At 52.2% G+C, this 17,171-nt stretch overlaps 4 protein-coding genes across 4 annotated transcripts; 3 read left to right on the top strand and 1 right to left on the bottom strand.

The window, feature by feature from the left end:
* Positions 1-2,733: 2,733 nt before the first annotated feature.
* On the top strand, positions 2,734-9,635 carry EMWEY_00030960 (patatin-like phospholipase domain-containing protein, putative; the record flags this gene model as incomplete). The annotated part of the gene is made up of 3 exons (XM_013481684.1): positions 2,734-2,757; positions 2,987-4,376; positions 4,645-9,635. The coding sequence occupies 3 exons, from the start codon at positions 2,734-2,736 to the stop codon at positions 9,633-9,635; spliced, it is 6,405 nt and encodes a 2,134-aa protein (XP_013337138.1).
* A 2,410-nt stretch (positions 9,636-12,045) lies between these two features.
* On the bottom strand, positions 12,046-12,516 carry EMWEY_00030950 (elongin c, putative; the record flags this gene model as incomplete). The annotated part of the gene is made up of 1 exon (XM_013481683.1): positions 12,046-12,516. The coding sequence occupies one exon, from the start codon at positions 12,514-12,516 to the stop codon at positions 12,046-12,048; it is 471 nt and encodes a 156-aa protein (XP_013337137.1).
* Positions 12,517-13,323: 807 nt separating this feature from the next.
* EMWEY_00030940 (NOL1/NOP2/sun family domain-containing protein, putative) lies at positions 13,324-15,501 on the top strand (the record flags this gene model as incomplete). The annotated part of the gene is made up of 6 exons (XM_013481682.1): positions 13,324-13,577; positions 13,889-14,097; positions 14,235-14,377; positions 14,734-14,958; positions 15,149-15,229; positions 15,325-15,501. The coding sequence occupies 6 exons, from the start codon at positions 13,324-13,326 to the stop codon at positions 15,499-15,501; spliced, it is 1,089 nt and encodes a 362-aa protein (XP_013337136.1).
* A 748-nt stretch (positions 15,502-16,249) lies between these two features.
* On the top strand, positions 16,250-16,852 carry EMWEY_00030930 (hypothetical protein, conserved; the record flags this gene model as incomplete). Its single annotated transcript, XM_013481681.1, has 2 exons — positions 16,250-16,308; positions 16,476-16,852. Coding segments are annotated over 2 exons (436 nt in total), but the record flags the coding sequence as incomplete, so codon positions are not given.
* Between the last annotated feature and the right edge of the window lie 319 nt (positions 16,853-17,171).

The raw sequence follows: 17,171 nt of genomic DNA, 5'->3' as shown, positions 1-17,171 counted from the left end.
TTCAACACTTTACAAGATACGAATATAAGCATCCTAGGTAGTTAACCCTTGGTCATGATTACGGCAATTTTCCAGTGACCTGTGCAGCATTTCAGCCAACATCTTGTTGTCCCCGCTCAAGTTCATTGGCGTATTGCGAGGCATGTATCCTTCGTAAAGGGTCCTTCGCCTCTGAATTTGGTGACAGTGGGGTGGAGAAGGGGATAAATTAAGTCTAAGTAGTCGATGTGAATGGACGGCCTGGCCCGAAACACTAGCTGTATTTTCTGCCTTCCACAGTTGCACTGCTGGAGGTGTACGTACACATGAAGAAGGGTATCCAATCATATGCAGCGGACTACCCTGATGCAGGCAGAGCCTTGTCTATGCTGTTTACGCTTCACTGTTATTTACAAGGAGCCCCCGATGTTGTTGTGGCCAGTCGTTCTCTGTCTCTTATGTACTTGCCCTGTTTTTCGGCCATCCTCACCCACCCACAGATTAGTTGCCGTTGCTGGGAATGCAGGTCACTCACCATCTGAACGCTGGAGGTCCCCCTCAAAGTTTGTTTTTATTGACAAGATCGCTCGTACGGCTATGTTTGACTGGCATGGTGCTGTAACAGAAACAACCAAATAAGCACCTGCAGAACCCCCCGTCCTCGCCTCTGTCAAGGCGCATTCATACTTAGAGGACCAGGAAGAAGGTGAAGGTTTGAAATTGTAATTTTGAAACTGCTGGTACATATTCATTGAAATATAGAGGCAGAAGATAGCACTGCCAGCGAAAATGGGCCAGAAGGAAATGCAGGTGGGGCTAACAGAAACGAAATACGGAGTAAACTGTTCTGAACATAGCAGTGGAAGGCAGTGCTGCATTTAATGATGATCAACCTGCGAAAGATGAAAGCGGTGCCCCCCAAAAGCCCCCAGATGAGGGTGAGGACTCTGTGAACGTGGAAGGAGAGGAAATGGAGGGAAAAGACATGGGTGCGTCATATTAACCAATATGCATATTCATGCTTGCTCCTCAGCCATCCTAATGGACAGATGCAGAATGCAAGCAAGAAGAGAAGGCGCTTGACAAGGCGCAAGAAAAAATAAAGCAAGCACAGGAAGAACTCAATAAACTGCAAATCCGAGAGGAAGCTGCTGTGGCGGAAGATTTGGAAAAACGTGCAAATGCAATTGCTCAAACAGAGGCCGAAGAATCTGAGGATGAAAAACTCAGCGGAGAAGAGTAATTGAGTCAGGCGATATATGTGTGCGATGCTCATACGTGGCGTATAAACTGTGTATCTCCGGCAGTCCCTTGAGTTGAAACATGCCCTACACTCCTAAATAGCAAAACCTGTAAACCCTAAATGATACGTAACTATCATCACGACCACATACAGTCTAAGGCGTCTGTTCACACAACTGTTCTGCTGGCAACAGCCGCAGACAGAACTGTTCTGTGGACAGCAGCAGAAGATTCCAGCCGCTCGAGTTATTCGGAAACGATTAGTTATTACATGCTATATTTTGGAGAGTAAACATGTCATTAGGCTTGTTAAAGACTTACTTCCCATTCGTTCACCCGCTCGTCTCGCTACTGACCAGGTCAACGGATTTGATATTGCACTGCTGGCTGAAGAGTGTCCCAGTCCATGGATTATCTGAGCTTGTGAAATTAGAAATCACTTACAGAGACGCAAGAGCCCTTGCTGTTCATCCGGTGGCTTGCGTCTTACCCGTCGTCACCAGTGTGTCACCGCCGATTCGGCACTGGGACGGCGACGGCCACACGGCATTGCGAAGCCGTATGTCCCTTGCCCCTGCACTTATAACAGGTGTGGGGTTGACACCTCCAGATGATCGTCTAATGAAGTCCTCAGTGGGTTTCTCGCGCCAGCGTTGAGCCCCATTCTCCTACCCACACAATGTGCCCGCGTATATAGGCACAACCACGATCTATCTTCCGATGCCTGGTCTTTTAATTGTGCTGCGGCTGCTAGTTATTATGCATTCCGCTAGAGCGAAGAGGTCACTGGGTTGGAACGGAACAGCCCCTTAATGTAGTGCGCAGCTGTTCTAAGATGTGCCTACTTATCGTCTCATAGGGTGTGACTGCCTAGGTGTGTCCTCTTAACTACCCAATTTCCCCGAAGCCAATGCTTAACGTTCCAAAACATATTCGAGTCTCTATTGTAAACAAGGGAAGTTCCCCTGAATAATAGAACCGTTCTAAATTAGCCCCGGTCATGGCTGGCTGCCAGCGCCGAACCAATCGGATTACGGGGGGAGATATCAACGGGGACGAGACAGCCTGACCTATAACTGCTATCCACCAAAGTCGTATTAATAGACATAATACTAATTCTATTTTGCTCAGATCTATAGAGAGGCCTACCTGGTACCCAAGTAGTGACTAGGTTAGTGAGCTCCTTGAGTTCACTCCAAAGCCCCATTGTAGTGCGTGTGCACTACAGGCCTTGATGAACGCATGCAAGACACAGCACTGAAAAGGTCCATTTGTGCAATGTTTTATCCTTAATAATTAATTTAGCTTGGAAACAAATGATCCTTTTATATGAATTGAGACTTTAGAACAATACACACACCCGAAAGTACGGACAGGTCCATTGCATTCCCTGCCAGTTCCAGAAAGCCGAATCCTATGGGCATTATCGCGTCTTCTTGGGCACCTTTGTGCCTTGAAACGGCTGGACGCATCACTTGTTGATCCCCCCAAATTTATTTTGTTCATGCAGAAATGTTTGGCAAATTCCTCATTCATGTTAGTCTTCTTTTTCTTCGCTTTCCCGCACCCTTCATCACGGTCCATCCGTAAAATCGGGCGGAAGTCGTATAATTTCTTCCTGCACGTGTTTCTTTGGTTGTCTGTTGCCCTTCTATCACTTTGCGTCACCTCGAGTTGCTCATTTCGCACCCCAACTGCGGGCCACCCTGCAGGGGCTACAACATACACAACTTTCGTTCTTCCGCAATGGTTTCTTCACTTGCAGAGCAAATCTGAGGGCGACCTGCAGCGGCCGTGCAGCGCATTGTCTTACACAGACAAAATCCGAGAGACAACGGCTTCAGAAACCCGCATTCGCAATGCAGCTTGGAGACACTTGGCATCGTTTCCCAACGGGAGCAGCAGCAGCAAGCTGTTGAAAGTACGGAAAGCAGGGTCTACTAGGCGTGTTGTATTCGCAACACTAGGAAGTGTGTTTGGATCTTTACAGCTGCATGCATCGAGTCCCCATGCTCTCAGGCCCTTGCATGACGACGGCAGTAGCCAACAGCAGCAGCCGCTGTCTTGCCCTTGGAGCCTACCAGCTTCCCATATCTCTCCCGTTGTCACAGAGAATGCCTGGAGCACTAGACACTGCGGCTTGCAAAGTCAGCATCTGCAGACGGGGGGAGAATCAGCGGAAGAAACAGCCGGGGCGGCAACCGGCGAGACAGAAGTTGAATATGCCGGCATTACCACGCGTCTGCGGCGAACTCTCTGGACCTGTGTACAGTCGATGAGGCAAAAGAAATTCAGAAATATTCTCGCGGATCTTGCATGCTGCAGAGGAGAGCCCACCAACTCGCCGTCGGGGCAGGTTATCGGGGATCCTGCTACTGGAGCTGCCGAACGAGCCTCTCCCACTTCACTACAGGAAGTGGCCGTCCATACACCAGAAATTGTAGGAAGTGAAACCCCGCAAAAGCCATTGGGACACATTAAAGACTCCAGTCTCTCCAGAACAGCAGAGGCTGCAGCTGTGAATGGGGTGTGGAGGGTTGGCGACGAAGAGAATGGCCTGAGTCCTCGTACTTACCATGGGACGCAGGATTCACCACAACAAGTAAGACATAACGAATTACCTAAACCTCCCGATGAGGAAAAACTGAGGTATCCTCCACATAAACAGCAACAGACAACGGCCCTTAACAATGCCGACGATTCTGCAGGGGAGGCGCTAACCGGCGGTGCCACTGGCAGTGCTGACGCTACGGCTGCTCCTCCATCTCCAGCAGTAGCAGCAGCAGCAACAGCAGTAGATGCAACATCAGCAGACCAAGCACAGCGCCAGTGCCTGAATGCATCGGGGAGTGGTGTGTCTGAGCCTGGTGCCGATGCGGAGGGCGGTCCTTTGAGGCCCCTCAGAGAGGCAGACCCTGAAGAACGGGGAAATGGAACAACAGAGAGCCCAACAAGAGGGTCCTTGCCCAAACAAGCTGCAGCAGAAACACTGGGCCGCCCACCAGCCTTCGGCAACAGCAGTGAGGAGGCGCGCATGAACGAGCAGCAGCAGTACATGTCGGTTTGTGGCAGGGGGCCGCCCGCTGCAACAAAGGAAGGATGGTTGGCTGGGCCTCCAGCGGGAGGCCGAGAGTTGGTGGCTTTGGAAATGTCGGGTAAGGCAGTGCCCCTTATTGCTTATGTTATTTTTGTTGCATTAGGCTCATCTGCTTCACAGGGCAAAGATAGCCTTTGGTGTCAGCGTCTAAGAGTCTAGAGTGCATGCGATTTGTTTCGTTTAGAGCCCAAAACAGTTAGATGATTGAGATCATTATTCTCATTGGGATCGGCGGATAGAAAAAGTTGCGTGTTGCAGCACTTCAGGACGGTGTGGCACAACTGCCATCCAGTTCACCTTGTTTGTCGGTTTTGCATGCGTCGCAGTGCTGCAGCAGCTGCTGCTTGCCTTGAAGGGGCCTCTGCAGCAGCAGACAGTATCCAGCAATGCCTTGGTCGCCTTTCTCGTAGCACAGAAGGCGCGGAGGGCCGCGCAGCCAACAGCCTGCATCCCGTTACCAGCAAGCACTTCTGGTGATCCTGCCTCTAACGTTGCCGCAGCAACCACCACCAACAGCAGGTACAGCAGTGGGGACTTTGCAGTAGAGCATCTGTTAAATGGGGGCCTACTCCCCTCCCTGAGCCGCATCCTCAGCAACCCAACCCCAAGGCCTTTCTGGCCCCGTTGGCTGCAGCGGGGCGTCCCCTCGTCAGCGACGCAGGACAAGCAGGCGGCTCTGCAACAGCTGCAGCAGTTGCAGCTCAACGCGCTGCAGTTGCTCCAGCAATTGGCCACCTGGGGCCCCAACGTGGAGCAGCAGATCGCGCACCACGTTGGCTTACTGACATCTATTAGGAGGATCGCCGCAGGAGAGCAGTGGCCGTCAGGGCCAGCTGAAGCAGCAACAACAGAGGGTAAGATAGCAAGGGCAACGGGACAGAGAGGTGGTTCGGGTTCCGATGGATCCCTCCCCGCGTCGTATGAAGCCGCGCATGTAGGCAGGCAAACGGTGCTGCCTTCTGAAAGGGACAAGCATTATGGCGAGGAGCTGCAAGAAAAGAATCAGACTAAGGAGGGCCCTGAAGAGGGTGGTCTCCCGCAACAGCCAGGGCCGCCTATTGCATCCAGCAGCCCGCAACAATCAGGGATTCCTGTTGCACCACCGTGCAGGCCTCGTGATGAAGGCAGTGAAGAACGCTGTGGCGATTCGAAGACTTCTTCCTCCGCAGGCCAGCACATACACACACCAACAGACAAGGACGCAGCCAATCGGACTGGGACAGTCTCACCCGCAGCAGCAACAACAGCTGCGATAGATGGAACAGCTGATGCGGCAGCATACTCGGAAACAAAAGCGAAAACAACAGCAGAAGCATCAGCACGCGCGACGGAGGCCACTTTAGCAGCAAAGTCTAGTCCCTTAGCGCCGTCTGATGGTGATGCTGAAAGGCCTGGAGCAACAGGTGCAGCAGCAACAGGGGCAGGATCGGCGACAACAGAATGCCGAGCTGATGAAAAAGCGACGGGGGATTTGCTACTGCTTCGAGCTAAAGCGGAAGGAGTGGCGCGTTCTCTCATGGAGCGGCTCGAGGCCAGGCGAGCTGAGCGCAGTATAGGCGCCCCCCTTATGCTGCAGGAGGCCCCAGGGGGCTCCCATAATGTAGGTTCTTCTTTAAGTATGCTGAAGGCCCGTGTCTCATTCCTTTTCTCGTTCGGAAAACAGCGAGAAGCAGAAGGCGCTGCCCAAACCCGAACGTCTGTGAACACGTCCGTGGCCACAGCTCTTCCCAACCCCCACAGAATGCAGCGGCAGCAACAGCAGTGGCAGCGGCAGCCGCCCTGCTCAGTAGCAGTCGTCTCCGCTGTGGCTACTACTGCTAGTCCTTTAGGTGACGAGGAAGGATCCTCTGGAACTCCTATAGAGGATGCCGCGAGAGATAAAGGCCGGGGAGGCGGGTTGCTTGGCGCAGCTGAATTGGAAGGGGAACGAGGCAAAGGTCGAGGTGGTTTGCTTGGCGTAGGGAGACTATTTGCTGCGTGGGCGGCATCTATGTACACCGCAGCGCGGCGGAAGATAGGAGACGTTGGCGGGCGCAGCAGCGTGTTGCAGCCAGAGGAGCAATTAAAGCACAAAGTACTGTGGATGCCTCTCTGGCTCGACGGAGTCGGAAGTGGGGGCCTCTGGGCAACCATTGCTGCTGCTGCAGGGGAGGCGGTGGCCGCGGCTATGAAAGAAAAGGTTGCACGGCATCTTCGGCAGCAGCAACAGCAGCGGCAACAGCAGCAAGAGCAAGAGCAGCTACGGGAAAACCAGCAGGGAACCTTGCATGCACAGGCTCCTGCCAAGCAGGGCCGGCCTCTACCAGAGAGTGAAACTGAAGGTGAGTTGCTGCGGATGCTAGAGAATTTGCGGCTGGGAACGCAGGAAAGCGGGGCAGTCCCCCAGTCGGGGACTTGGGGGGTTTTGGGTATCGCCATTATTGAGGAGGAAAGGACCAGCAATAGCAGGCATGCATATGGAAGGGGCCACTATCGTCATCATGCTCAAGGAGACATGGTGGTGCACGACACGGACGACGGGAACAGAAGGAGCAGAAGCAGCAGCCGCATCGAACACCCATTGGCAGGTTCTGTGATCTGCGAAGGGAAGGTTATTCGATTCGAACCCCTCGCTCTGCTTACTGGGCCCCCCATTTGCAATGCCGGAGTGCGGCAGCACGGCACTAGACTGCTGCTCACTGCCGCAGCAGGTGGGCAATACAGCAGCCAGCTGGGGGCTCTCAAGGCTTTGACACTCCTTGTACGCCAAGAAACCCCAGAGGTGCTGCAGACGGTGGCTCAAGAACTGAGCACTAGTTGCACCAGCAGATTCGGCGGGTTTGGAATGAGGCGTGGCGAACGGAGTCTGGACGAGGGTCTGGCGGCTGCAGTGAGGGCTCCTTACAAGAGCAGCGGTAGCGGCGGCGCATGCAGTGGTCCGGTCTCTTTGTGGCGTGTTGGGGTTCGAGAAGGCAGCGACGAACGGAAGCGGCTGGAGCTCGAGGAGGTGCAGTTGGCTGTTTTGCGTTTCCTCTATGAGTTGTTTACGAGACAAGAAAGACTTATGGTACCGCTGCTTCAGCGGTGTGTGTTGGTTAGGGATGCGTTGCAGCAGGTGGTTTCCTGCTGCTCTTCTCAACTCTCCCGTGCGGCTCCCCCAGTACCAGGTGGTGCGCAAGCTGGTTTAGGGGGACCCGCTGCTGATTTCAAAGAGGGGGAGGGGTCACTATTGGGGTCACCTTCCTCCTCATGCGAGCTGCATTGCGGCGCGTTGAGACCACTGCCCCCTGCGGATCGTCAGAAGAAAGTTTCTCTAAGTCTCGCAGGGCCCCTGCGGCTTGCGACTGTGGTGTCTGCTGGAGTGTGGGGCCCTGGGCAATGGAGGCCACGGAGACCAGGGCAGCGGGGGCTGCGCATATTGGCTTTGGATGGGGGGGGGACGAGGGGGGTGTTGACGGTGGCGCTGCTAAAGGAGATAGCGGCAGCTGTTGGGGGCGATCTGAGCTCGGCGTTTGATATTATTTGCGGCACATCAACGGGCGGAGTGCTCGCGGTTCTACTGGGCCTCGAACGTGCTACAGCTAGCGAGTTGGAGGCGCTTTATGATGCACTGATTAAGGAGATCTTTGTTAAGGATGCACCAGCAGTCGCTGGCGCCCGCCTCGTGATGCGTCAGGCGTACTATGATGAGACTTTGTGGGAATCAATCCTCTTGAGGGCCTTCGGACAGGCCAGGATGATCGACTTTGCTGCAGACACTACGACCCCTAAAGTCTTCTGCCTCTCTACCAACGTCTCCACTAATCCTGCAAGGCTCGTCATCTGGAGGAACTACAACTACCCCACAGCAGCACCAGCAGCAGCATCACCAAGGGAACCCTCTCAGGTGGAGCAAGGAACGAACACCGCAGGGCTTGGGAGTCCCTTCTGGCATTCGCTACAACACCAGCTGCTGCGGCTGCTTCAGCCCGTTCCTGCAGCAGCTATGGGGGGCCATAACCAGGAGGCTTCCGCCCCAGCAGCTTGGGGGGCTGGTCGATATGAGGGCTCTTGTTGCGTTTTCGTGCGTGATGCGTTGAGGGCAACGACAGCAGCGCCCGGTTTCTTTAGCGGCAAGATTGTGGGGGGCGAGACGGTAATCGACGGCGCCCTGCTGGCGAATAACCCCTCAGCAGTGGCAGTTTCAGAGGCGCGTGCGCTTTATCCGCAGGTCCCGATTGAGGTTTTTGTCAGCGTAGGCACGGGGCAGTGCGCTGCTGAAAGATGCACCGAGAAAATGGGGTGGGACGGGGTGTTCAGCCAGCTGGTAGGGGCTGCCACTAACACGGAGGCGGTTCATGGGCTGCTTCAGGATCTGCTGCCACCTACTGTGTACTTCCGGTTCAACCCCGTGATAGGAAACCTACCGATTGATGAGACAGACGCAAGTAAACTCGAGGGCCTCAAGCGAATAGCGCAGCTGTACGCCAACCAACCTGAAAACAAAGCGGCTATTCAAAGACTGGCTCGCATCCTGCGGCCCCCTTTGCCTCTCCACAAGCGTTGCCAGGGACTCCTACACACCGTACGCAAGCATGCAAAGGGAGCAGCTGCATTCATCACCAGCAGCGCAGCATCCTTCATGCACAGAGCTCTCAACCACCCAGCGCTGACAGGTCCCTTCACCGTGGGAGAATCTGCGCTGTTCCGCATCATTAAGTGCTGTAGAGCGGAAACGCCTGCAACTAACAGCAACACACGTCACAACAACGAAGTAGACAGCAGTCATGCCTCCACTCAGCCGAGCGCTGCTGCCGCAGAGGAGAGCAGCAGCAGCAAAACCGACGGTGCTGACGGCTGCAGTGGCGGCGCGCCTCAGCCAGGGGCAGGAACACGGATGGGAACACCAGCAACAGCCGGCGTAGCAAAAGGGGAGGCCATCGCGTTCCCTCGGCCCGCTGCTGCAGGCACAGTGCCAGCTGCAGGGCGTGCTGCAGAGGGATCCGCCGCTACAGGCTGCATCGCAGAGGGCTCAGCGGCAGCGGAGAAGGAATGCCCGCATACTGCAACCTCCGCTGCTGCTGCAGCAGCAGGTGCAACCAGTGAGGGACTGCTCAAGTGGGAAAGCGGATGGGGGGGAGCTGGGAGCCGGCGTTCTTTTTTTGCGTGGCTTGCGAATATTCCAAAGACCGGTAGCAGCAGGACGCAGCAGCAGAATAAAGTGTTTGATGCACTTGAACTTCTGGGGAAGCGACAGGTCTCAGCAGTCCCAGAAGTGGATGCAGAAACTCTTGTGCCGCTGACAGGAGTGCGGCATGTGCTGCAAGGCATCTTTCAACGCATACAGGCAAACCTGTAGACGAGTTCGTTTACAATAGCAACAGTAACAAAACTAATCAGCTAATGGCAACAGTTACTGCTGTTGCCAGTAGCTGGTTACCTTCGTCACTGTTGCTATTTATGATTAGTGTCATTTCTGTTGGACTTTTAGGTGTCTGGAGGTACGTCTAGTGGCGGGGAACGTTGCTTACCGGCGCGCTAGACGATGTGCAGAAGGTGGTGAGGGGCACATCATTGCCTTGTGCTGAAACAGATCAAAACGTAGCTGCATGAGGAACAGCAGTGGACCCAATGAATCGCGCTACTATGAACAGTGCGCAAACTGAACCGGTCGAAGCTGCACCAGCTGTCGGTCAAAAGGCAGCATTGATGATATTGCGGCTCGATATTCACCTGCATAAGGCTCTCTGTGGGCCGTGGAGCAGCAGCAGTAACCACGCAAAGCGTAATGACTCTATGGTGGGGGATAGAGGACAGAAGTCGGGTGTTCTTTAGGGTTAGGTAGGACATGGGATTTAGTTGACAGGGATAAGAATTAGGATTTTATTGTTTTGGATTGACGGCCGTAAGGGCTTACGGTTAAGAGTGTACATGGTAGCGTGTACAGTGCAATTTTAGGGTCTAGTGTCCACAGCATTGATCTTAGCGCCCATGGTGTATGGCAATTCCTTGTTTAACGGAAAATTGTTGACACGAAAACCCTTAGCGCCTCCTGTAATATAAAGCGGACAGCACTGGGCAATGAGCACAACACGCGTTGGTGAAAAATGCCAACTGATTGTTTCATTTGAAGGAAAAACGATTTATGTGGTCAAGAGTTTCGTCTTTCCGACACTATGAATGCAAGCTTGTTGATAGTGGCGCGCTTAACATTCGTTTGAATAGATGGGTTAATGGCACAATTCTTCAGGTCTTCGACGGCTTTACTATGATATGTAGAGCCAGGACTTAGGAGTCGAATGGCTGTTTCCAACGGCAGAAATTTTCCCGCCAAGCTGGAATACGACGAGAAGGAAACATTGTAATACGCAGGCTGAATCTTAGTGTGATGTAGAAGAAACCTACTTTCACTGCCAATGACTGGCTGCGCAAAAGTCGTCTGCAGTGGGTGTAGAGCAACAGTTGCTGTCCGGCATCGAGAAATGAACACGCAACGTAGCTATGAACGTTTGGCTGCCACAGTCCAGTTGTCCCTGTGGAAACTTGTCTGACACCTTGAGCTGAAAGTAGATTAAACCTAGGGGATAAATAGCTCGTATGCTTACTGAGGATCAGAATCAAGCAAACTTTCCCCACAGGACAACATGAGATCTGCGTGCTCACTTAGCGTGCCTTAGGGACGCCTGCGCTATTGTTTCACAATGTCCCGCCCTGGATAAACTCTCCACCTGACTGTCGCTTCTGCCTCTTCCGCATTGATAAGCACATAGATGGTTCCTTAAAAACATATGCAGGCCATGCATCGCAACTTGGCGGAGCAAAATGACACTGAGATTAGTGGTATTTCACTTTCACGGGAGCTCCAACCAATGCTACACCACCGAAATATTCCCACAAAGTCGAACTAGAGTCCAGGACAATAGGGTTCGCTTCCCTTCCATGTGCCGCCAAGCCCATTCCCTTGATAATGGCTTTCACAGATAGTAGATATGGACAGTGGGAACCTCAACGCGACCACGCATGCCACAAATTAGATGACGCAGCATTTGGCTGCATTAATTTAAAGGCACATGTAAGTGGCTGTTTCTTTGGCATGGCAAGTCGTAGAAGTTGTTACTCCGTCCCACCACTTTCCCAACGCCTTCTTCAGGAAGTAGCTCAAAACCCAGCTTTCAAATATTCAACGTCATAGCACTAGCCAACGAGAATCTGCGCTTAACTGAATTTCATTACATTGACAGAGTACGTGGCAAAGCTCATACTGCATCAACAATGTTCGCTGCAATCATCATACTCTGTTTAGAATAAACAGTTCAATTCCACTTGGCCACTCCAGCTCTGCGTTAGCTGTCCACGGCGTATGCAGACCAACGGTCATATCGCGCACAGACGCGCAACGATGCACCAACGGGCCCGGCCAGATCCAACAGACGATTCACACTAGCTAGCGCTTCACTTTGCTTTCAATGAAAATTGGAGTCTGCAAAAGCCTAGGACGTTCGCTTCCCTTCATGTACAGTCTGCTTTTCCGCAGCGGGGGCGGCTGTCAAGGGAAGGAAAACAGAGTCATTCTTCTGGAGTGTTTTAAATAATAATAAGAAAAACCATTGTACGTACAATGCGTGATAAAAGGGAACCTACAGGCCAGAGGCAAGCAAACTGCTTCAACTTGAGCAAGGAGTGGGACAAAACGCATCTAGCAGTTAGCGTCACATAGACGTTTCAGATCCGTATGCACCCCAGTATGAATGCATACGGATCTGAAACGTCTATTTCATCCCTAAGTAGTCAGCAGCAATGAGTAGGTCGACAGCCATTTCCGTCTCAATTTCAAACTCCAGAGGGGCCCCCCCGTCCTCCCTCCACTGGTGCCGGCGCCGGAGATATTCGATGGCCTTGCAGAGGACGTTGTGGCGAATGTTCTGCAGTTGGAAAACCCGAGTTTTGCTCTCCGCGAAGCTGCCAGAAAGAAGACGTTTCAGCAGCTCACACTCCTCTGCAATGTGAACAGGCACCTCCAGAGCTTTCCCTTCGCTGCTTATCAGGCGCACTGTCTCTTCTCCAGCTACAGACTTAGCAACAACCATACCCTTCACATCCAGTGAGACAGAGGAGTCCCGACCCCCACAAGGCTCCCCTGAGGCACTGGGCATGCTGTTGCAAGGGGCTGCAGCTGCCGCTGCCCCTTGATCACATTCCGCTGGTTCTTTAGGCTCCTCAGCGCTTTCTGACGGTGGCATTTTTGCTGCAAAAGAAGCACTTACAAAGGTGGAGGACTAAACGGCAGTAACAGCAGCTGGTGCAGCACGTGCTGCACCAGCAGCAAAGGACTCGCAGCAATCTATTTTCTCTTGACTTGCGGCGTGCTTCAACCCCTCTTTGCAGCTCCTTCCCTGAAAACGGCAAAGGAATTCCTGCGTACTAATGTATTCGCCGGAAACAGCTCTGTGAAAAGTCAAAGAAGAACAGCACATGCGAATCAGAAGTCACAACCCAGTGAGGGTTTATTCAGTGCCAATCCTTGGGTCTGGCTGGCATAGTGTCTGAAGGAGTCCGCCCGAGTCCTATTTGTATATTTAAATGCAATCCGTTTGTTTCCTGGAGATAAAAGTGCAGAATTTCAACGTGCAACTGCGGCCACGAAGCCAGGTTGTCGTTGAGACTCTCGCAGTGACCGACGCGCGCCGTCCGGGGGAGAAGAGTGTAGAGACCGCAAATTCGAGTTTGGAAAAAGTCCAAGCAAAGTATGCTCCCTGCATTATGCTTTTGAAGAATAGTTAGCAGTTGTTTCACTGCACTTCGAGGATGCAGCATGTCTTGTATGCATGCAAGGAATTGGGACGCGTGGGACTGGCAGGCGCAACAACCCGACCTTCGTTCCATACTGGTACCACACTCTGAGTTTTATGCACAAGGAAAACTGATCTCCAGTGGTAAATTCGTTTTACACTGTGAACGAATGTCGGCGGAGTGAGCCTTATCGTGCTCTGGACACCCAGTATGGAGTGGTTGTGAAGTATGCAACATTACGGTAGACGGGATGCATGATGAACGCATTTCGCGTGCGTCATCTTGAACAGGCTCTGCAGCTGTACTACTCGCCTCAGTCCACTGGCCACCTTCCTCTTGATTTGTTCCTGCGGCACTATTACAACTGCAACAAAAGCGTTGGCAGCAACGACAAGAAGTTTATCACCGAACACATATATCAAATTGTAAAATGGAAGGGCCTCCTAGACCACATCACCCCCCCACCGGCCAACTGGCCTAGCAGGATCCGCACCTATTTCGTGTCCGATAGGTGAGCATTCATGAACCCCTAAAGTATCTGCCGTCGTGCGGCTGTGTGTTGTGTCTCGGTTATGCATCAACTGCAGCAGCTGTAAATGTATAATTATACGCACAATAGGAGCATATCTATGTAGGCATGACATTTATATAGTAACAAAATGTGCAACAGGTGAGGCTAGAGCAGCAGTTTCTGCGGCTGAGGTGTTGGCACACGCTGCAAATCGTATATTTGCATGTGTCGTGTTGGGAGTTTGCAGGTGAAGTAATGATCATTGAAACGAAGGGAATGAGCTTTCAGCTTGCGTTGTTCGTTACTTGCAGGTGGAAGTTGCAGGCTCAGAACGAACGCCTGCCTGCATCCGTGCGCACGTCTTTTCCTGCTGAACTGTTTCGTCGTATTGAGGCTTCTCACGGAACAGATAAGGCGATTCATATTTGCAACATTTTGAACGAGGAGGCACCGGTGTATCTCCGCACCAACACCCTGACCATTACTCGCGACCGGCTGTACCACTACTTGCTGAACAAAGGCAAGCATATGCCAACGTTTTTCAATCCCTTTTGAGATTTCCTTGTTGCATAGGTAGAACTGAACTGTTCTGTTTGTTGTTGGGTTGGGTTGCTACTTTTGCTGCTGCTGCTGCTGGCCTTCTGCCGTTTTTCACAGGTGTTGCTGTTGAAAAGAGCCCTAACTCCCCGTTAGCTCTGGTCCTCCCACACCGCCAGCGACTCGGCGACTTGCCAGAATTTCACCGCGGGTATTTCGAAATTCAAGATGAGGCCAGCCAACTGGTTGCTCTCAAAGTGGCGGTCCGTTTTTGAAACAAAGAGACTCTGTACCACGAGAGAAAGTACAGTTGATGATCCGTATCTGCATATGTGTAGAAATTCGCTGAAAACTGATAGAGTGCTTGCAGTTCGAAGTAGAAGTTATCGAGTTGACTCAAGCCGTGAAGGCGTTGGCGCCTCCGCCTTTTACGTTCGCCCTGAGAACCTTAGCTGCCCGGTTTTTCGGAGATACTGGCAAAATTAGTGTATTGCTAATACATGATATACATTCCGTGACACTGACGCCAACAGGCGTACACTTTTGGAAAGGGACTACCAGCGACCTTGTATGGAAACATCAACGAGCTGGGTGCGTCACGCACTGCATTTGCCTTCAGGTGAAACCTGGAGAAAAGGTATTCGATTACTGCGCGGGTAGTGGTGGGAAGACGCTGGCGTTTGGCCCTCAAATGCAGAATAAGGGAAAGATATATTTGCACGATGTTCGGGAAAAGATGCTGCAGGAGGCGAAGAAACGACTCAAAAGAGCAGGGATTACAAATTACACCATCGTGCCACCAGCAAGTCCGCCTCTGTCTAAACTTGCAGGACGAATTGATTGGGTGCGACCCTGACAAAGAGCTGAACATACCTGCGGAAATTAGGCGACAGTTGCTCATCCTTATCCCCAATGCTGTATTATTATAGCACTCCGCAAACAAACTAAAACCCATTGAGTTGAAGCAGACTGGCACTCCGTCAGCGGTTGCTTAACTCCTGCAGCTGTTGGAGTTTGCAGGTGTTTTCGTTCAGGTCGTGTGCGACGTGCCCTGTAGCGGGACTGGAGCGTTGCGGCGGAGTCCTGAGATGAAGTGGAAATACAAAGACGAGAAGGTGAGAATGTAGGCAGTGCACTGTGCACGCGCACCTTTCTTGTATTGTTAAAAGTACAGGTGTTTCGCAGGACCAGCTCGCGTGCGTTCATGCAGCTCATGGATTTCATTGCTCTCCAACGCCATATCTTCAGCAGCGCCCTGCAGTATGTTAAGCCGAAAACCGGCAAGATCGTGTACATCACTTGCAGCATCTTAGATGAGGAGAACGTTCACCAGGTGTGCCACTCTTCTGATTTGGGCTGTCGTGCAGATCTTGGGGCTTCCCATTAGGTCTTAAACCTAACGGCAGCAGCAGCAGCAGCTAAGTGTATCTGTAACATCTTCTCTGCTGTAACTGCAGGCTAAGTTCTTTTGCCAGCAGCATGGACTCGTGCTTACAGAGCCTCCGTTCCATTCGCTGCCTACTTCGCGGGGTATGGATGGATTTTTTTGTGCAACTTTTTCCTACCCATGATTGTGTAAAGTGCTCTTGAAAATGCAATAGAAAGTGCCTCCCCCTTTGGAGGTTGGAGGCCTCAAGGACAGTTGGCTGAGCTGCAGTGGACATCTTCCTCGAACCTTTTCTCCCCTGCGACTTTGCCACTAGCAGTGGTGACCAAGGAATAGAATGCCGCCTAACTCAGCGTCGTCACCAGATAGTTTCTGGTACATCTTCGTCTCGGCTGCAGCACCAAATGACAGGTGAATGTACACCCTATCGGAAACTGGTGTGGCACCTGTGGCGGATGTTGCTTGCCAATGGAACTTTTGGGTCGTCCCGCCTTTTTATTAATTTTCTCGTAACTATATCACTTGGAGCGCACTCACGAAAATGGTGAAACCGGCAAAGCAGAGTTCGGAAGAAAAGCTGTGTGCGTTCCACAAATTGATTCTGGATTCCGATTCGTTCTTTGGTTCGAAGGAAATCGAGAAACTCGCAGAAAAAGCGGGCTACAGAAGCATGCAGTCCAAGGGTTAGCTTTTTCCTTTTCCTCTTTTGTGCTGAATTAAATTAAATTGCACCAAAGATGCGGTCAAGATGCTGCTCAATGAAAATCTGGTGCAGACCGACAAAGTCGCCGCCTCCTCTGTCTTTTGGTACTGCTACTGTCTGACCCTTAAGTGTTTGTCTAAAAAATATTATGAATTACAACAGGGCCCTCAAGAGCCAGAAGTACGCACAACAAGACGCGGAACTAGCAGCTCTGCGGTCAGCCCACTTAACCCATCTTCATCCCTGCCTTTCAGCACGAATGAAATTTCAGGGCTCAGAAGGTGAAGCTGTTGGCAGCGCGGGCCTCATTGAAGGCCATTGCGATTCCTGAAGTCTCCGTAGGGCAACCTAACACCAAGTTGCTGTGGTGTAGTGCATCGAAAACGGCCTTTTACAAACAGGAACAGGAGGCAGAGAAGCGCGCGGAGACGGTAAACACTCTGGAACTGCGCCTCCGCTTGCTTCAGGAAGAAGTCCGCGCTGTTTCCACCTGCGACCCTGAGCGGCTGCAGCAGTTGCGAGAAGAAATTAGCTTTGCTAGAGCCGCTCTTGAAAGATGGACGGACAACATATTTATAATTCGTGAGGGTCTTGCTGCTCGTGATATCGGCTGCTTCCTCTGTTTTGCACCTTCTCCCTATCGTGTCGGTCAGGCCAGTTCACACGCAGCAGAATGGCAGTTCCTGAAGACCAAATCGACCGACTGCTTGAATTGTACGCTGCAGCTGTACATAGCTAGCTAGCCCCAACCTTGCATATTGCCGGATGCGCAACCCTTCCGCGTCACTTTCAGGCCCAAGGGGTGGGATGAGACCGGCGTCCTGGAAGAGGATATCTGACGGACAAACGCGACCGTCCATTCACCTTCAAGCCGTTGAGCTGTCGGGTGCAGATGAACGTACTTACCGTGCATACAACGCCATTACACACATATGCATGGGCATGGCTCTGGGCATGCACTATATAT

The sequence above is a fragment of the Eimeria maxima genome, genomic scaffold (assembly GCF_000499605.1).
Source record: "Eimeria maxima Weybridge genomic scaffold, Emw_scaff382, whole genome shotgun sequence".
NCBI lineage: Eukaryota > Apicomplexa > Conoidasida > Eucoccidiorida > Eimeriidae > Eimeria > Eimeria maxima.
This window is presented reverse-complemented; position numbering and strand designations above follow the sequence as displayed.